Genomic DNA, 21888 nt, shown 5'->3' on the forward strand with positions numbered 1-21888 from the left:
AAAAGGGTTACCACAGTCTGGCTGTTACAGTCATATGAATTCTTTGGATTTTTGTTTCTCATTGGCTGAGCTTTCAAAGTAGCAACTTCCTTTTAATATATGACATGCCTCATGGAAACAGTAGGATTTCAGCAGTGACATTAAGTTTATTAGATTAACAGAAAATATGCAATATGAAACATAACAAAATTAGACAGGTGCATAAATTTGGGCACCTCAACAGACATATGACATCAATACTTAGTTGAGCCTCCTTTTGCTAATCTAACAGCCTCTAGACGCTGTCCTCCTGTAGCCTTTGATGAGTGTCTGGATTCTGGATGGAGGTATTGTTGACCATTCTTCATACCAAATATCTCCAGTTCAGTGCAATTTGATGGACAGCCTGCTTCAAATCATCCCATAGATTTTCGATGATATTCAAGTCAGGGGACTGTGACAGCCATTCCAGAACATTGTACTTCTCCCTCTGCATGAATACCTTTGTAGATTTCAAACTGTGTTTTGGGTCATTGACTTGTTGAAATATCCAACTCCTGCATAAGTTCAACTTTGTGACTGATGCTTGAACATTATCCTGAAGAATTTGTTGTTATTGGGTTGAATTCATCTGACCCTCAACTTTAACAAGGGCCCCAGTCCCTGAACTAGCCACACAGTCCACCCCACAGCATGATGGAACCTCCACCAAATTTGACAGTAGATAGCAGGTGTTTTCCTTGGAATGTGGTGTTCTTCTCCCGCCATGCAATGCGCTTTTTGTTATGACCAAATAACTCCATTTTTGTCTCATTAGTCCAAAATGAATCTGGCTTGTCTAAATGAGCATTGGCATACAACAAGCGACTCTGTTTGTGGTGTGAGTGCAGAAAGGGCTTCTTTCTCATCACCCTGCCATACAGATGTTCTTTGTGCAAATTGTGCTGAATTGTAGAACGATGTACAGATACACCATCTGCAGCAAGATGTTCTTGCAGGTCTGTGGAGGCGATCTGTGGGTTGTCTGTCACCATTCTCACAATCCTGCTCATATGCCGCTCTTGTATTTTTCTTGGCCTGCCAGACCTTCTGGGTTTAACAGCAACTGTGTCTGTGGCCTTCCATTTCCTGATTCCATTCCTTACAGTGGAAACTGACAGTTTAAACCTCTGAGATGGCTTTTTGTAGCCTTCCCCTAAACCAGGAGACTGAACAATCTTTGTTTTCAGATCTTTGGAGAGTTGCTTTGAGGATCCCGTGCTGTCGCTCTTCAGAGGAGAGTCAAAGAGAAAGGAAGCACAACTTGTAATTGACCATCTTAAATACCTTTATATCTCATGATTGGACACACCGGTCTATGAAGTTCAAGGAGTAACGAGCTCATCCAACCAATTTGGTGTTACAAGTAATCAGCATTGAGCATTGACAGGCATTCAAATCAGCACAATGACAAGGGGACCCACATTTGTGCACAGCCAGTTTTTCACATTTGATTTAATTTCATACAACTAAATACTGCGTCACTAAAAATCTTTGTTCGTAAAACACCGCAGTACTCAGATGTTCCTAGGAAATGAAAGACATACCATTGTTATCTTTTTTGTTGAAAGGAGAGTCAATTATTATGCAGGCTGAGAGGGGTTCCCAAACTTTTTCATATGGCTGTATATCAGCAGAAAGTGCAGGCTACTTTGATGAATCAAACATTTGAATACAATTTTGAACATTTAATAATTCCTTGGCTTATTTTCTATTTGCCACTGTTCATTTGTTCTATGCAAGTGTAATATTGTCCAAGTCGTCCTTCAGAGGGTGTAGTAACACAGTAGTCTGGTCCAACTCTGCTTTAAGACACACAGAGTTTTTAAGTAATCAGCAGAGTTGGGACACCTGTGCAAATTGTTTTCTTCAATTTGCAAGGCTTCATTTACTTTAATTGCCACACAAAATCTGTAGGTTGTAACCGGTTAGTTGTTCTCTGAAGAAGGCCCATTTGTAATATTCTGAAATTTCATTTGTTTTTCAGTTTTTGCTGACCTAAACTTTACATTTAAACCTCTGGAAATTTACTGCTTGCCTTTTCATCAGTTTAGGTCATTCATTGCATTTGAGGAAAAACTGCGGTGTTCTAAAACTTTTGACAGTAGTGTTTCTCCGTCATTTGTTACGTGAGCATTGAAATCAGCAGGTAAGACTGTAGAAACAGTTTTATTTCTCTGTAACTCAGAAGCATTGATGCAACCCTTGCATCCACTGGAGAAAACTCCAATTGCATAACCCTCAGCTGGGGGCCTGAACGGGTGTGGAGATTATCACGAGGTCTTTCACACATCAGTCATGGCCAGAGTAAAGGAGAGCCAATCCTGATTAAGACATTTGGTTCCAGAAGCCATGCTATGTGTGGAGGTGATACAAAGTACAGTATATCTAGATTATACTTTTCAACCTCCTGCAAAAGCTCAGGCTTCTTCCCCGCCAGAGTAGTAATGTTCCACATTTCAAAGCCAGTCTCCATTGCCAGGGCATAGTCTGGTTTAGGTCTTTCTCGCCTATGCCTGTGACTAAAATGGCATCGCACCCAATCATCACCCTACAAGATGGCTCCACATCGCCATTTTGGGCTGAGCATGGTCGCATTATGTAGGCTGCCCAACCACTAGGTGCTTGCGGGTACCAGTTAACACTATCACAGGCAGGGTGCACTGCTTTTTAACCTGCACCTTCAGGAGGGTCATTGTGAGCCATTCTTCATCTGAAATTTCAGACCAGACTTGTTCACCAAGGGAGACAACACCAGAAGAAAACAGCTAAAGACAAACAAGCTCTAAGTATTAGTAAGGTGCACAAGCCCCATCACCACGTCAAGGTGAAGAGGTCCTTCTATTGTTTCCTGTGTTATTTCTTTTACTATACAAAAAGGCACTATATAAAATTGTAAAACTCTTGTACATCTATTAAAATATCCTGATTAAAAAAAAATAAAGCAATTTCAGTTAACCATATTCAATGTGAAAACATTTCAGAACTAATCAATCATTTACCTGCTCTGATTTTGCAACAGTGACTGTCAAAACCAAAGTGCAATTTGAGAAGTCTGCTGCTATCACTGTCACCCGAGAGTGCTGCCCTTGAACTCAAAAATGAGATAAAGTTCCTGGTACTCACAGGCAACATTAGAATAGCCAACTGGCAAACCTGAAACAAGTACATACTGTAAAAAGATTTTATATTTAAGGGCTTGAAAAACATTTTGAGCTTAAAACTTTCTGGGGTTTTCTACAATGCTCAATTTGGAAAATGGCCAAAGATGAGCCCCTGTGTACTACTTGTAAAATACACTCGCTCTGCAAATTCTTGGTCACGCTATCCTAATACTGGGTAGGGCCTCCTGTTGCCCTCAACACAGCCTCAATTCTTCGTGGCATGGACTCTGTTGAAAAGGTAATATAGTATTGTTTCCCTTTAATTAGTTGTCATCCACCTTGAATTGTTAGTTATTGTGATTGGCCTGTGCCGAGTTGGAACTTGGCCAATCACAGGGCTTCACTTTGAACCTTATAGATTAGTTTGGAGGTGTCTTAACAGTAGAGTAGGCGCTTCATTTGTTAAATGTGAAAGTTTGCATAATTATACATAAAGTAAGTGGAATTTAATTGTTTGTCCTTAAAGTATATTGTTTATGTGTGTAAGTTTGTAATTTGGATATCTTCTTATATAATACGCTACAGTGGCTGTCCGTTTGTGTGTCCAGGATTTTAAATCACCTGTAGCTCGCAAACCGTTTGACCGATTGACCTGAAATTTGGTACATATATACTATGTGACCTCTACTGTCTGCTTTCGGAGTAATGATTTTTATTACTCTTTTTATTTTTATTTTATTTTATTGTAGAATCAACTCTCGGCAGCAGGGCTGCCGTGCGGCACATGCATACGGCTAAATCATTCTTGAGGCAGATTGAAGACTTAAGTGCCAGCTTAAGTGAAAAATTAAGAAAAAACGTACAAAGTAATTGCAACACAAAAACAGACTTAATCAGTTTTAACATGAAAAGATGCTGACAGAAGAAGAGAAGAAGCAGGCCAGTAGGGTGGAGAAAAGAAGAGCTGCTCAGGAAGCAGCAAGTGCATCAACCTCTGAGCAAACGAATGCTAAACGTACAGAGAAAGAGGAAGAAAACTACAAGTCAAGTGTATTCACTGCACGTTATCATGCAGTCTGCCATTACTGGTATATAATATTTTAGCACAGTTTCTAAAATAGACGATTTGAGGAAGTTAAAGCATGGCTGAACAGACGCTATTTGGAGTTTCGCACATATTGTTTGTTATAGAATTATAGTGTTATACATATTATATATGAAGAAAGTGTATGTGTTAAGAATAATTTCTCTCTTTTATATAAAAAAAAACCCTGCGACAAGACTTTTTTCAAGTGATTTTTTCAACTCCCGCCCTCCTCTCTACCATATTCAACCATGCACACGGTCCTCTCACCTCTCATTTGTGTACAGTAATCCCACCTCCATCGCGGGGGTTGCGTTCCAGAGCCACCCGCGAAATAAGAAAATCCGCGAAGTAGAAACCATATGTTTATATGGTTATTTTTATATTGTCATGCTTGGGTCACAGATTTGCGCAGAAACACAGGAGGTAGTAGAGAGACAGGAACGTTATTCAAACACTGCAAACAAACATTTGTCTCTTTTTCAAAAGTTTAAACTGTGCTCCATGACAAGACAGAGATGACAGTTCCGTCTCACAATTAAAAGAATGCAAACATATCTTCCTCTTCAAAGGAGTGCGTGTCAGGAGCAGATGTCAGAGAGATAGAGAAAAGCAAACAAATCAATAGGGCTGTTTGGCTTTTAAGTATGCGAAGCACTGCGGCACAAAGCTGTTGAAGGCGGCAGCTCACACCCCCTCCGTCAGGAGCAGGGAGAGAGAGAGAGAAAGACAGAGAAAAACAAACAAGCACAAATCAATACGTGCCCTTCGAGCTTTTAAGTATGCGAAGCACCGTGCAGCATGTCGCTTCAGGAAGCAGCTTGCACAGAAGGTAGCAACGTGAAGATAATCTTTCAGCATTTTTAGACGAGTGTCCGTATCGTCTAGGTTTGTGAACAGCCCCCCTGCTCAATCCCCCTACGTCAGGATCAGAGAAAGTCAGCGCAAGAGAGAGAGGGAGAAAAGTAAGTTGGGTAGCTTCTCAGCCATCTGCCAATAGCGTCCCTTGTATGAAATCAACTGGGCAAACCAACTGAGGAAGCTTGTACCAGAAATTAAAAGACCCATTGTCCGCAGAAATCCGCGAACCAGCAAAAAATCCACGATATATATTTAAATATGCTTACATATAAAATCTGCGATGGAGTGAAGCTGCGAAAGGCGAAGCGCGATATAGCGAGGGATTACTGTAAATGCTTTTGTCAGGCACAGTTCCTGCGTTCTCAGCTCTTATAAATCTTTACGTTTTCCTCACTTTAAGTTAAGTAATACGCCATCTAGTGGATAAATTAAGTACCCTGTTAATAACTGTTAACATTGACACATTTAAGAGTAAGAAACTGTGATAGCTAATTTATGTTTATTATTTTATTTAGACCATACCTTCACATTTGTATAACTTTGGAAGAAATTAATAAATAGAATTTGGACATCTTCATCCATCTCTGACCGGATGTGTGTAGTGGTTGTAATTTAATCCTGAACTAGCTTCACTACAGATTCCACATGATGTTGGAAAAGTCTGCTCCATGGTGACATGAATGCATTGCGCAGTTTCAGCAGATCTGTCACTTGCACATTCACCTCCTGTTCTCCCACATCCCAAAGGTGTTCTATTGGATTCAGATCTGGAGACTGGGAAGGATACTGAAGAGCACTGAACTTGTTGTGATGTTAAATGCAACCAGTTTACTTTGTGACCTGGTGCATTATCATGCTGGGTGGAGCCATTAGATGGGTAACTTGTGGCCATGAAGGGATGCAAATGGCAATTTTCAAATAGGCCATGACATCCAAGTGATGATTGATTGGTATTAATGGGTCCAAAAAGTGTCCCAAGAAAACATTCCCCATACCATTACAGCACCACTAACATCCAGTCTGGATAGTTAACAAAAGGCAGGCTGGATGCATGGGTACAATCTTCCAAGCCTACCATCTACGCGGCTCAGAAGAAATTGAGATTCATCACATCAGCCTAAGTTTTTGAAGTCTTCAACTGTCCAGTTTTGGTGAGCCTGTTTGTGGTCTGAAATTTTGTATGTAAGTTGATAAATATTTTGTATGTCTTTATTTGTAACTTAGACAAAGCAAATATAACATTACTGTTACATTACTGATAACAGCAGCAACGGCTTGATGGTTTAAAAACCCCCCACTCTTTAGAACCGAATCTTTGTAATTTTATGACAGGGTCGGGTGAAGTGCCTAAAACCATTTTTGACAAGTGATTCTCTGTAGGATTCTCTCAATCTACACCACCCACCCACATGGAGGCCAACTACCTACCTGGCAAGTTTCACCTTAACAAATTGTATTGGGGGCAGGTGTGAAACCATTGTGTCGCACCAGCATTCGATTGATCTAAAGTTGCCCGTCTGGTTTTAAATCAGAAGCCATTAAGTACCACAACGCCCTATTGGCTGTAGGGTTTGGACCGAGAATCTATAAATCTGCATGCTTTACCCCTCTGTCTCTCTCTCTCTCACACCATCATCATGAAGGAGTATCTCACACACCATAGACTGAAAAGGACAACACAACAAAGAGCACAACAATAACAAGATACAAAACACAGTGATCCCTTGCTATATCGCGCTTCGTCTTTCGCGGCTTCACTCCATCACAGATTTTAAATGTAAGCATATGTGAATATATATCGTGGATTTTTCACTGCTTCGCGGATGTCTGCGGTCTACAGTACGTGTGCTTCCTCATTTGATTTGCCCATTTGAGTTCAAACAAGGGAAGCATTTGAATTCAAACAAGGGACGCTATTGGCAGATGGCTGAGAAGCTACCCAATCAGAGCACGCGGTTAAGTTCCTGTGTGCTGCTGATTGGCTCAGCGACGGAGTGCTGCATTAACCAGGAAGTCTAATCTCACTCATTCAGCATTAACGTGCCCAAGCGCCAACAGAAGATGCAAATGATTGCAGAAAAGGTAAAAGTTTTGGATATGTTGAAGAAAGGAAACAGCTACACCGCTGCAGGACACCATTACAGCATAAATGATTCCACGATTCTTTTTATTTAAAAAGGAGGAAAAGCATATAAGATCTACGGCCGCAGTGTCCTTTAACCAGGGCGAAAAACGAGTTGCAAGTGGATGTGATAAGGCAGTAGTCTGGATGGAATCTGCTTTAGGGATTTGGATTGAAGAGTGATGGAAGAAGAACAACGGCGGTGCTAAACAGTCGCCTGAAGAGGCTCCTTTAGAAGAGCTGTAACGCTATCCTTTGTTGTGCAGTAAAATTAAACTCATCGTTATCGGACAAGTCGTTGTGTCATTGTTGGTGAGTAACCATAATTAATTATTTACATACAGTACTTATTACATGTACATAGTTTAGTGTCACTGTACACACATTTTACTGTATACAATTTTTCTTGCATTGTACGTATTTATTGCTGATGGCCTGTCTGTCGTAATGGCTGTAACATATGTGATATCGGAGACGCGCGATATCTTTAAAATAATATTTAGGTTTTACTGTATGTAAACTGTGTTTACATACAGTAAAACCTAAATATTATTTTAAAAAATTTATTAAAAATTAAAGTTTAAAGTACTATTATTTTAAAAAACTATTTTGAAAAACTGTGTTTACATACATAATTTCAACGACTCTTACCTAATATCTAAGAGAATACAAAGGGTTTATGCTGTATAAATGTGCATGAAATGTTTATAATAGTGTGGGAGAGTTTATAAGGGCTTAAAATATATTAAAATAACCATATGAACATATGGTTTCCACTTCGCGGATTTTCTTATTTCGTGGGTGGCTCTGGAATGCAACCCCCGCGATGGAGGAGGGATTACTGTAAATCAAAACAGGACCAGCAAACTGTGTCCATCATAGAATATCTGCAAATAAAGAAAGGTGAAGGTCTCAGGAATGCTGATCTGCTCAGGTCCCCAGTGCTCTTAGAAAAGAGAAAATCAATAGTTTTGGAAACGTCTGCTATTGCATAATGAGAGCCGCAACAAGCCATGGAATTAAAGTACGGGTTTAATTAACGACAAGAGTCGGCTGCTAATGAAGCAACTGGTTGGAGTTTAAGACCCTGACTTGGTTGGCCTTCTGTTGGTTCACTCATTTCACATTTCATTTCTGTTTGGGTGCCAATTAAGGAAAGAGATGAAGAAATTCAGAGGAACAAATCTTAAAAAAACAAGTCAATTAAAATGAAAGGAAAAGGAGTTAATTAGCAGCAAAAACTGGTTACCAATTAAGAAAAGGGTTAGAATGAAAACCTGCAGCCACTGCAGCCCTCCAGGACCGGAGTTTGAGACCACTGCCTTACCTAGAGACATTTTTTTTTAAACTTTTATTCTATTATACTTTATTAATCCCGGAGGAAATTACTTGGTTTTTCGCATACCCCTTGGGGTCAGAGCACAGGGTCAACCATTGGACAGCGTCCTTGGAGCAATTGAAAGTTAAGGGCCTTGCTCAAGGGCCCAGCAGAGTAGGATCTCTTTTGGCAGTGATGGGGATTCGAACTGGCAACCTTCTAAGTAACCACAAGTCTGTGTGCCGCCTGAACTTGCACATCAGCATTTATCAGGCTGTACGGTTGCCAATATTCACTTGTACTTTACTTATTGTTATCATTTATGAATATTATCAATAACACATTATTTAAATCGTAACTTAACTCCTGCTTGTCTTTTACTACACCTAATTGCCTGAGGTTATAAATGTAGACGGGAAGGTGGGAGAAGTTATATACTATAGGGATATTCACTCAAAAGAGGCTCCAAATATTCTGTAATAACTCTAGCTAGGACGAAGCTGTCTGAATGAAACAACGTGCAATGTGCTCCTCAGTACATAGAGCTTCGAACAAGTTGGGATGCCCCTGCGTCGGAGTGATGAGGCATGCGCTGGACAGCCGTCATGACGTTTAACCTCCGTTTGCAACTTCTGGGTGCATACCACCCATACCCCTTCACTCAGTCACTTGATTTCTCACCAGGATGGTGGTGTACAATATTGGGCAGCGCGTCTTCGTGGTGCGAACCTATTGGGTCACCAATTCGTTTAAGTGATGTCAGAATCAACTGGATGATCGTGAGTTAACAGAAACTTACATCCAGCAAGATGGGGCAACGTGTCACAAAACGGCAAGGAGCATGGCAGAAATTGAGTCCTTCTTTGGCAACAGGGCCATTTCAAAGGGGCTTTGGCCACCACGGTTGCCAGATCGCACACCACCACTTTTTTGCTTTGGGGTCTGCTCAAAGGAAAAGTCGATCGGAACAAGCCACACACTGTGGAAGATTTGAAGGAAAACATCCAACATGATATTGCCGCTATTACCCCCACAGAGACGCTTGCCGATAACGTTCAGGAACATGGAGCGCCACGTCGAAATGTGTCTGGTAGAAAACGGAAACCACTTCCAGCATTGAATGCAATGCAATCAATTACACATACGTCAAGGTACAGAGCATATTTTTTTGGTTCAGATTGCTTCATCCTAACGGGAGTTACAACAGAATATTTGGGGCCTCTTTCGGGTGAATCTCCTCTTATAAACAGTGGTAAGTCCGTGAGATTAGAGGCATTCAGACAAAGGCTACACATTAATAATACAAAAGGGGAAAGTAGAGTCATAGGGAACTCTACCAAGACAAAACACCACTGCAGTCTCAGTTTGCTGTTTTTGGCTAACAGGAGTGAAACGAGAAGTTGTGATCTTCTGTCTTCAGAACTGCAGCTCACTGGATTTCTTTAATGTCCTGTGGCGGAGAACAGGCAGTCTGACAACGTCTGAATGGGAACAGTGCAGGCACATTTATGGCAGTGCAATGCAGCGCGGCACAGTGGTTAAGACTTCGGACTTCAAACCCTGAGGTTATGGATTCAAATCCTGTCACTGACATCGTGTGACCATCAGCAAGTCACTTCACCCGCCTGTGCTCCAATTGGAAAAAGAAAAGAAATGTAACCAATTGTATCTCAAGTGTTGTAAGTCGGTTTGGATAAAGGCGTCAGACAGATAAATAAATGTAAGACAGTGCTCGCAGACATCGAAGGCCCGTGGATTCTTGCACTTTACATCGGCTCACTATGCTTAAATTGACCGCTCACTGCTATCACTCAGGAGCTGGTCATTTGCATTATGAAATTCCAGTACAAACTGTGGGTCTGTTTGATATAGCAGGTCCACAGCTCGGAATGAAAGAACCAGTTTTTAAATAAATAATCGCCGCACTAGCGGCTTAAAGAGGGGGCGTGACAGTGTGGCCGGAGTGGTTCCTGGACGCTACGTGAGGCGGGCGTTTCCTTGCTTATGTGCACAGGTGAGGAATCATCCGCATCTGTAATTGAAGCCACACCTGAGCCACGTCCCCGTAACAAATGGGAGAAGCGCAAGGCGGAAGGGAAAAAAAAGGAAAGGAAGAGACGGAGAGCGAGAGAGCAGCACTGGGGAAAGAGATTGGATGAGCCAGCCAGCTGTGATAAGAGGGAGGTCAGCGCGATCAGGGGTCCCAGATAGAGCGAGTGATCGGCGCTCATGGGACAGGATCACTCCCACTGAGGCTTTTAATAGAGTGGGTACAATCGGGGGAAAAGTCCGCCCCAGGGATCCGAGGGACGATTTTTGAGTGCGAGAAGGAAGACGGGAGGACAACCGTCCCCGATCGGTCAGGCAGACACCGGCAGAGGCCGCCATGACAGTGGGCGGTAGAATGAGGACTCTCCCGCTGAATATACCCTGGGTGAGCTGGAGAGACTGGGAAGAAGCTGAGCATGGCTTGTGTGACCCCAATGTCATTAGAAGGATTTTAATCTCGTTTTAACACCTGGGATTTTAACTTTTTAATGGAGTATTTATTTAAAGACTTTTTGATACATTGCACTATTAATTTGAACACTGTTTTTAAATAAAAGCACTCTTGCACTTTTTTGCACCATCCCCTTGTTTCGTTGTGTCCTCACTGTCCAGCTCATCCTGCTACGTCGGCTTCAAGTGCTCCCAAAACAGAGATGGGAGCATGAAGTGGAACCCGCATCGTCACAGGGTCACTGTTGCCCAGGCTAATGCAACTTGTCAGCAACAGTTGGCATTTTTTTTGCAGCAGCAGGTCATTCATACACATGACAAAAAGGCAAAATATGTGCTAATAAGCCACAATGAAACAAAACAAAGAATGATTTTTTTTCTATAACTCATCCCAGGCTTGCGTGATTGTAATCCACAACCATCTCTTCATCATCTGACCCAAACCGGCAATGGTATCGGACGTTGGCGAGGTTTTAAAATGACTATGGCAACTTTGAGCCCCAATTCTCAAGACGATACAAAAATTGTAGGAATGGCACACCTTGAGGAGGCAGCAAAACCAGTTTCACGACTGGGCAAACACAGAAAATCTGATATGATTTCATTTGATTTACAGTAATCCCCCGCTATATTGTGCTTCAGCTATCGCGCCCCCACTACATTGCAGATTTATTAATATTATTATTAATAGGGGGCTCTGCCCCCTGCTCACTTTGCTCACCCACCCCCAGGTTTGGTTTACCGGCTAAACAATTTAAAGAGATTCTTATTTTCATGGGAATTGTTATATATGCATTATTTTCATTTTTACTTTAAAAACTTTTGTAAAAACAATATTTGTCCTTTATTTCCTGCCCCGGGTGTGGTTAAATCTCTTTCTCGCGGCATTTACAACGCAGCTCATGTTGTGAAAGGGGGGGTCTGAACGCACACTAAAGAGATGCGATCGGTTCAGCTGGTGTCTTGCTGCTGCTGCTGCTGCTGCTTGCCAGCTGTGCGTTGTGCTTGTCGCGCTTTGCGTCAATCACTTAAAAGCCTGTACAGCAGCTGTCCTTTTGCCACTTCGCATCTCTGCCACTCGCTTTGTGACGGGAGAGAGCTGAACGCACACTGAGCAGAAGTGGACAGATCAGCTACTGGCTTTGTTATGCTTCTGCCAAGATGCCTGTTCTGCTTGTCGCTCTTATGTCTCTGGACTTCTCTAGCACCTTCAACAACATCCAACCTCTGCTCCTTAGGGACAAGCTGACAGAGATGGGAGTAGATTCATACCTGGTGCCATGGATCGTGGACTATCTTACAGAAAGACCTCAGTATGTGCGTCTCGGGAACTGCAGGTCTGACATTGTGGTCAGCAACACAGGAGCGCCGCAGGGGACTGTACTTTCTCCGGTCCTGTTCAGCCTATATACATCGGACTTCCAATACAACTCGGAGTCTAGTCACATGCAAACGTTCTCAGACAACACTGCTATCGTGGGCTGCATCAGGACTGGGCAGGAGGAGGAGTATAGGAACCTAATCAAGGACTTTGTTAAATGGTGTGACTCAAACCACCTACACCTGAACACCAGCAAGGAGCTGGTGGTGGATTTTAGGAGGCCCAGGCCCCTCATGGACCCCGTGATCATCAGAGGTGACTGTGTGCAGAGGGTGCAGATCTATAAATACCTGGGAGTGTAGCTGGATGATAAATTGGACTGGACTGCCAATACTGATGCTCTGTGCAACAAAGGACAGAGACGACTATACTTCCTTAGAAGGCTCGTGTCCTTCAACATCTGCAATAAGATGCTGCAGATGTTCTATCAGACGGTTGTGGCGAGCGCCCTTTTCTACGTGGTGCTGTGCTGGGGAGGCAGCATAAATTAGAGGGACGCCTCACACCTGGACAAACTGGTGAGGAAGGCAGGCTCTATTGTAGGCACGGAGCTGTTTGACATCCGTGGCAGAGCGACGGGCACTGAGCAGACTCCTGTCAATCATGGAGAATCCACTGCATCCACTGAACAGGATCATCTCCACACAAAGGAGCAGCTTCACTGAAAGACTGCTGTCACTGTCCTGCTCCACTGACAGACTGAGGAGATCGTTCCCCCCCACACTATGCAACTCTTCATATCCACCCTTTGGGGTAAACGTTAACATTATACAAAGTTATTGTATGTTATACCTGCATTTTTATCACTCTTTTTTAATTTAATATTGTTTTTTATCAATATGCTGCTGCTGGAGTATGTGAATTTCCCCTTGGGATTAATAAAGTATCTATCTATCTATCTTGATTTGGCATTTACACGCAACTTTTGTTTTCTCAATACAACAGAACCCCAGTTTAACATTCCCGTATTTAATTGGGAGCAACTTGTTGTTGATAACAAAACTCAGTGGATGATGGCCAGACTGGTTCAACCTGACAGGAAGGCTACAGTAACTCACTTAACCACTCTGTGGTGAGCAGAAAAACATCTCAGAACATACAGCTCGGATGGGCTACAACACCAGGGAGTCCACTCCTGTCAGCCAAGAACAGAACGCTGAGGCTGCAGTGGGCAGAGGCTCCACAGAAGTGGACATTTGAAAACTGCAGAAACTAAGCCTGGTCTTTTGAATCTTAATTTCTGCTGAGGCACACAGACAGTAGGCCCGACAGCATGAAACCATGCACCCAACACCCTTGGTGGTGGCGTAATGGTGTGGAGAAATTTTAAATCACATATTAATCAGATTACTAGGACAGCATTTTTTCCACTTAAGAAATAGGGCAAAAGTTAGACCTCTTATAACTTTGTGAGAAGCTGAAAAATTAGTTCACGCTTTTGTTTTTAGTCGACTAGATTACTGTAACGCACTCCTCTCAGGTCCACCCAAGAAAGACATCAATCGATTGCAACGAGTGCAGAATGGAGCTGTCAGAATCTTAACTAGGAAACGAAAATCTGAGTACATCACCCCAGTCTTAGCATCGTTATACTAGATACCGGTGTCATTTAGAATTGACTTTAAAATACAGCTGATGGTTTACAAAGCCTTAAATAATCTGCTCCATCTTATATATCGGAATGTCTTACACCTTACATTCCAAATCGTAACCTTACAGTGCATCCGGAAAGTATTCCCAGCGCATCACTTTTTCCACATTTTGTTGTGTTACAGCCTTATTTCAAAATGGATTAAATTCATTTTTTTCCTCAGAATTCTACACACAACACCCCATAATGACAACGTGAAAAAAGTTTGAGATTTTTGCAAATTTATTAAAAATAAAAAAATTGAGAAAGCACATGTACATAAGTATTCACAGCCTTTGCCGTAAAGCTCGAAATTGAGCTCAGGTGCATCCTGATTCCCCTCATCATCCTTGAGATGTTTCTGCAGCTTCATTGGAGTCCACCGGTGGTAAATTCAGTTGACTGGACATGATTTGGAAAGGCACACACCTGTCTATATAAGGTCCCACAGTTGACATTTCATGTCAGAGCACAAACCAAGCATGAAGTCAAAGGAATTGTCTGTAGACCTCCGAGACAGGATTGTCTCGAGGCACAAATCTGGGGAAGGTTACAGAAAAATTTCTGCTGCTTTGAAGGTCCCAATGAGCACAGTGGCCTCCATCATCCGTAAGTGGAAGAAGTTCGAAACCACCAGGACTCTTCCTAGAGCTGGCCAGCCATCAAAACTGAGCGATCAGGGGAGAAGGGCCTTAGTCAAGGAGGTGACCAAGAACCTGATGCTCACTCTGTCAGAGCTCCAGAGGTCCTCTGTGGAGAGAGGAGAACCTTCCAGAAGGACAACCATCTCTGCAGCAATCCACCAATCAGGCCTGTAAGGTAGAGTGGCCAGACGGAAGCCACTCCTTAGTAAAAGGCACATGGGAGCCCACCTGGAGTTTGCCAAAAGGCACCTGAAGGACTCTCAGACCATGAGAAAGAAAATTCTCTGGTCTGATGAGACAAAGATTGAACTCTTTGGTGAGAATGCCAGGTGTCACGTTTGGAGGAAACCAGGCACCGCTCATCACCAGGCCAATACCATCCCTACAGTGAAGCATGGTGGTGGCAGCATCATGCTGTGGGGATGTTTTTCAGCGGCAGGGACTGGGAGACTAGTCAGGATAAAGGGAAAGATGACTGCAGCAATGTACAGAGACATCCTGGATGAAAACCTGCTCCAGAGCACTCTTGACCTCAGACTGGGGCGACGGTTCATCTTTCAGCAGGACAACGACCCTAAGCACACAGCCAAGATATCAAAGGAGTGGCTTCAGGACAACTCTGTGAATGTCCTTGAGTGGCCCAGCCAGAGCCAAGACTTGAATCCGATTGAACATCTCTGGAGAGATCTTAAAATGGCTGTGCACCAACACTTCCCATCCAAGCTGATGGAGCTTGAGAGGTGCTGCAAAGAGGAATGGGCGAAACTGGCCAAGGATAGGTGTGCCAAGCTTGTGGCATCATATTCAACAAGACTTGAGGCTGGAATTGCTGCCAAAGGTGCATCGACAAAGTATTGAGCAAAGGCTGTGAATACTTATGTACATGGGATTTCTCAGTTTTTTTATTTTTAATAAATTTGCAAAAACCTCACGTAAACCTTTTTCACTTGTCATTATGGGGTGTTGTGTGTAGAATTCTGAGGAAAAAAATGAATTTAATCCATTTTGGAATAAGGCTGTAACATAACAAAATGTGGAAAAAGTGATGTGCTGTGAATACTTTCCAGATGCACTGTATATCGTCAAATGAGTGTCTACTTATTATTCCAAGAGCTAAACTTAAAAGAAGTGGTGAGGTGGCCTCCTGCTGTTACGCACCTAAAATCTAGAATAGCTGACCGATAGAAATTCGCCAGGCTAATACGGTGGAGCAGTTTAAAACACTGCTGAAAACTCATTACTCTAATATGACTTTCTCAGAGCTGCATTTTAGTGTAACCCTGATATTTTGTATATGCATTGAATTATCATTCATGGAATCTCCACAATCCATACCAACCCCTACTTTCTCTGCTGTTCTTTTTTTGCTTTTCTGTGATGTCGATCTGCACCACCACCACCCAATCATATCATCGTAATGTCCCTTCATTGATGGATTGAAGGTCAGAGGTCCAAATGACCATCAGCATCTAATTCTTCCACATGAAGCCTGAAAGCTATGAGGACTGATTAAGATCATTGATGTTAGGTAGAACGTCCAGTTGGGTCTGGGTGGTCTTGTGGCCTTGCAACCCCTGCAGATTTTGGTTGGTTTTTTTTCCTCCAGCCCTCTGGAGTTATTTTTTGTCCTCCTGGCCATCCGACCTTACTTCATTCTTTGTTACTTAGTATTGCCTAACCTTGTTTTTATATTTTTCTTTCTTCACCTTGTAAAGCTCTTTCAGCTCCATCATTTGTAATGAAAGTATGCTCGAGAAATAAATGGTGTTGTTGAGAATGTTTCCTTGGTACACTTGGGGCCCATTAACACCCATCAATCATTATTTGAATGTCACAGCCTATGTGAATATCAATGCTGACCATATGCATTCTCCATCAAGGCCACAATTTCACATCTAATATCTACACCCAGCGTGATAGTAGTACCATATCATAAAGTAAACTGGTTTTACGAATATCGCAAACAGTTCGGTGCTCTTCAGTAGCCTTCTCAATTACCAGATCTTAATTAATAAAAAAATAAAATACCTCAGGAACAAATCTGTCAGAAACGTGCGAGGCATCCATGTGAACATGGAGCAGAATCTCAAAGGAGTGCTTCCAACATCTTGTGGAATCCATCCTGTAAGAAAGGCAGAGACATCCAAATCTGCAGAGAGCGGAAGAGCATGCAGCAAGCATACGGGTGTTTAGAAATAAAGCTGGTGTGCAGCGGGCGGCGTGGTGCAGTACATTAAGGCAGAGTTATAATAATAATAATAATAATTCATTACATTTATATAGCGCTTTTCTCAGTACTCAAAGCGCTATCCACACAGGGAGGAACCGGGAAGCGAACCCACAAGCTTCCACAGTCTCCTTACTGCAAAGCAGCAGCACTACCACTGCGCCACCTGTGAGTTCATTTCAGTTTGCAATTCAATGTTATATTTAAAGAAGAAATATAAATGTTATGTGTGTTCATGACTTTGTTACAACTGTTGCGGATTTATACGTACATCTGAAAGGAAAAGGGGCAGACACCGATAACTACACTGTTAAAGTTGCTATTTGAAGGCAGCGTGACCATTTAATAAAGAATACAGAAAGATTACATGCCTGCTGGTTTTCGTTCCCATTGTGAAGGTGTAAAGCAAGCTTTCCAGATACATCTGTGTGTTTAATCGAGATGCTGCCACGAATGGAGCAGCCAGAGTCAGCGTCCTAAGTGGGGGTCCTGAGTCGAGTGTCTATCCTACCCCACACATCCCATAAAGAACAGAGTGTGTTTTGACGGCAATTTACCAACTTTCTAATGGATTCTTTAAGCATGTCACAAAGGAAAAGTTGTCTCATGAACTGGCTTCATGAACGCGACAACGAGCTCAGTGTTCTCCTCAGCCACCAGATCTCAATTAAATAAAACACCTTTGGGATGTGGTAGTACGGGAGATGACCGTGCAGCTGACAAATCTGCATAAATTGCGCGACGCAATCATCTCAACATGGCCACAATATCGATGGAATGGTTACCACATCTGCTGGAATCCATGCAACAAAGAACTGAGGCTGCTTTGAGAGCAAATGGAGGCCCTACCCAGTATTAGTACAGCGTTCCTAAAAATGTCCTCAGTGAGTGCATGTATTTCTTTTCAGTATTATTAATTTATATTAAAAATTGCAATAATAAGATCTGGGCCAATGTTTTCCAGTTATGAATTTTGTGGTAACTGTGCACCCCTTGTTAGTACGATACCCTTTAGTTAAATTTTTCTTTAATTAAGCACGCTCTTCACTCTTTTAGTAATGGTCCTGAGGCCCCCCCTAAGCTGGAGCCCTATTGCCTCAATGTGGTATTGCAATTCGAAGGCAATGCACCGTGGAATATTCAAAAGAGACTTATTAATTTAAAAATCCCACTTACTTCACCAGACCTTCCACTTTTAAATTGCCTACAGTTCCTTTTTGGCCACCTAGGACGGCTGGTTTGAACCAGAAGCCATCATTTTGTCACATGGACCACTTTATATGGGATGTTCACATGTTTAAAAGTGAAAAACACTTCCATACATTCACTCCAGAAGGAAAAAAGCAAGAAACTTTCCAGCATTAACAATAGTTATGTACTAAATACCACCACATTAAGGACATGTATATAATTTGCAAATACTTTTTTACATCCATACTTTTTCACTCAGGCAACACTATACCTGTAATTAATACAGGGTATAATATATAACGAAAGGGCAGTGTTATTTCTCTAGAAATGCATGACAGCTTCAATTGCGTTTCATCTCAATTTGATCATTTAAGGTTTCATCTCAAATTGATCATTTAACATTTCATCTCAAATCATCATTTAAGATTTATCCCAGTTCTTCTGGCAGCCATTCTAAGCACTTTGCAGGTTTAAAAAACTGCAGCGCAGAGAAGTAACACAAAATAAACCCAAACGATCGAAGCACAAACCTATGAATTATTTTTTTCCCAGCACGGATAAAGCGTTTATTATTATTATTACTATTATTAAAGGCTCACGCTGTCTTGGAGAACTTAAACATTGATACCATAAACTTGCAAACTAGCCGATAACTTAATCAAGACACTGATTTGGCCTCCGATTATAGTACTAAGAACGCAAAACAGCCGAAGAGTTAAATTTCAGGCCAATCCTGCCCAAATTTTAACATCCACGTTCAACTTAATTTGCACAAAGTGTGACTCGACATTCGGCAGCAGTTCATGCACGAGACACCTGAACTTTCGCACACTGACGTTTGTTGCACAAACGAGAAGGTGTCAAATACTGCTCTCTCTGCAAGAAAGACAGCCTTGAACTTTCAATCTGAGTATTAAGTCGGTTGATAGCAGTAGTCCTGTCACGATGCCGGCAAAATAAAATAAAAGTTAACAAGCACTACCTTCGTCATCCCCACTCCCACCACAAACACTCGGTGGCTTGCTGGTCTCATGATAGCAACACGAGGTGAAAGTTGTCAACAGCTGTACGTCCGAACCTCGACAACAATGTGAATGAACTGCAGCCAGGAGACAGTGAAGTGTTGCGAAAGCGCCACCCTCGTACGTGCTCACGTACTCCGTGCGTTCGTGCGTGTGCGTGAACGTGCTTGCCGCTACTCTCTTCAAACTGCCGCCTGCAAAACCTATGACGTATGTCCGGTAATCCCCATAGCGTCAGTTACGAAACGCCCTTTGAGTCAGATAACCTTCCTACAATCATACACATATATAGATAGACGCCGCATTCACTGTGTTGCCCTGTCGACACGATACGTCAGCGCGTCCGCCATATTGCGAGTGGCAAAAGTGCCATTTTAAACTATTTAAACTAATACAGGTAGGCGTGGAAACCGGGTTTTCTGATGAAAAAACAATAACGTTTAAAACAGTATCGTTTACATACAACAGATTTTGGCGAATCGTTTAAATGCAATTATTTATATCTATTTATACACTAATAATGGCAATTATTAAATAATAATAATAATAATTATTATTATTGTTATTATTATTAAATAATTCCTCCCATATAAGTAGCATTTCTCGGACTGCCTTCTTCCACCTCCAAAACATTTCTAGACTTTGTCCTGTTCTTATGCAACACAGTACTGAAGTATTGGTTAATGCCCGAGTCACCTCACGTACAGATTACTGTAATGCTATTCTATCTGGCATCCCACAAAAACTTATCCATCGCTTACAACTTCTTCAAAATTCTGCTGCCAGGATAATAACCTGCTGTTCTAAATCCACTGAACATATCACACCTCTTCTCTCTCAACCTCACTGGCTCCCTGTTAACTACCGATTACAATACTAAATACCGCTCTTAAAATTTAAAGCTCTCCACTACCTCACTGATCTCCTCCAGACTTACACTCCTCTCGCTCACTCAGATCCTCATCTGTAGCTCGACTTTCTGTACCGCACATCAAACTCTGTTCTATGGGAGCTCGAGCGTCTCTCAATGTGCTCCTCAACTCAGGAATTCTCTTCCCTCTCATATTCGTCAGCTCGATTCAATAACACATTTTAAAACTACCCTCAAAACTTATTTTTTCAAACTGGCATGCCAATTGTGAATTTTGCACTGTTACTGCCAGTTATCTTTGTCTTTCTTTTAAAAGTGAAATGATACACTCAGTGACAAAAATAAACAATTTTATTGTATACAAATTGGCTTAATAATTTCTGAAAACATTTACTCATTCCTCTCTCAATCTCTCTCTCTCTCTCACACACACAATGTGCTTACTTAAATATATACAGGATAGGATCTAAAATCCATGACACAGAACTGTCTTCCATAGCTTTTTCCGTGTGTTGCCACTCTGTACTTTGAGAGTATTCAGTCTGGCAATATGGTGCAGCCTTAGTTTGTGGAAGACAGACACAACTAAAAACATGAGCATAAAATGATGGTTGTCAATTTCAAACTGTGTTTCCTCAATGAGCTCCTTGAAATAAAACACATCGTCTGAACCAATCTCAGCCGAACAAACTGATTGATCTAAGATCCACTGACAGCTTGCCCTAATGTCGACTGTTGGATAACACGCTCAGCTACTTTGACCACCTTGACTGGACCTTCAGAAGGAATCATCAAACCTCCTTTGTTTTTTAATGTGAGCGAGTGGTAGCTTTGATCATATGATGCCAGTACAGCATCTGCAACCAAACTAGCACGGCACACATCACAGCACAGCTTTCTCAAAATCCCGTCTAAGGGCTACCTCCCACTACTTCCTGAGTTGGATTTCTTTGGGAAACCTTCACAGTTTGAGAAATGTTAACAGCTAACAACAATCTACATAGTGACTAAATACGTTTAGCCAAAACGTTGTTTGGAGGCTCACTTGAGCACATAAATGCATAGCTTTGCTAACTTAGCCTGGCATAGCTAAAGTTAAGATTATAAAATGGGATTTTCTAATGGCCAAATATAACCAAAACAATTGTTCAGCCTTACCTATGAAATGTAATCCCTGTGATCTGGTTTGGAGCGTACAGCAGTTTGTACAATCCCAAGCAGCACATGCATGAGGCATCTTTATCCATTACTTCACTCCACAGCAGTGCCACTCGCAATATGGCGGTGACGTTGACGTACGATGCTGCTGGTCATGAGGCGTCTAGTAATTCTATGTCTATGCCGACAACCGTAACTGGGCTGCGATGGACATTTTGTGATTGACGCTGAGGGTGTTTCGTGATGTTGAGGTAATCCGTGACTAACCTCATAGATACTGCGGTCTGCTGTCATTACACTCTTTTTCCCAAAATGAAGTTTATTAAATACTTCAAAAAAGTACAACATGGATATTCTAACATTTATGAACACAGAATAAAGAAAATCATAAGGAAGTAACCATTACAATAAAATATTTAAATTAAATGAAGCTGAAAAGCCTTAACAAAGCCTTATTTAACTTTTTGTTTTGTCGCGATCTCAAACTTACTAAAAGTCGTGGAATAAATCAATAAATTAGTGTACTGTATACAAAAGGTATAAATTATGATATCCTTCTGGAGAGTCTCATCTTGTGTATATAAAATTTCACAAGTACAATAATTAATAATCTAGTGTTTGAGTTAAAGGAGGAATTATTACAACACAGACGTATGTAGGAACTTTCAAGGGGTATTGCTCTACCAATTCATTTTTTTCCAAACTCTACAAAAAGGTCTAACTAAAAGGAACTAAGAAATACACAATGAAAAAATAAA

The 21888-nt window shown here is 41.7% G+C and overlaps 1 protein-coding gene across 1 annotated transcript in view; it reads right to left on the bottom strand.

The window, feature by feature from the left end:
• scp2a (sterol carrier protein 2a) overlaps positions 1 to 19229 on the bottom strand; it is a 128028-nt gene extending 108799 nt beyond the window's left edge. The window contains exon 1 of the mRNA XM_028810867.2: positions 19062 to 19229. Within this exon, the coding sequence (XP_028666700.2) occupies positions 19062 to 19112 (51 nt within the window). The 5' untranslated portion in view covers positions 19113 to 19229. The remainder of the gene's footprint in view (positions 1 to 19061) is intronic.
• Between the last annotated feature and the right edge of the window lie 2659 nt (positions 19230 to 21888).

This window comes from Erpetoichthys calabaricus, chromosome 10 (genome assembly GCF_900747795.2).
Source record: "Erpetoichthys calabaricus chromosome 10, fErpCal1.3, whole genome shotgun sequence".
NCBI lineage: Eukaryota > Metazoa > Chordata > Cladistia > Polypteriformes > Polypteridae > Erpetoichthys > Erpetoichthys calabaricus.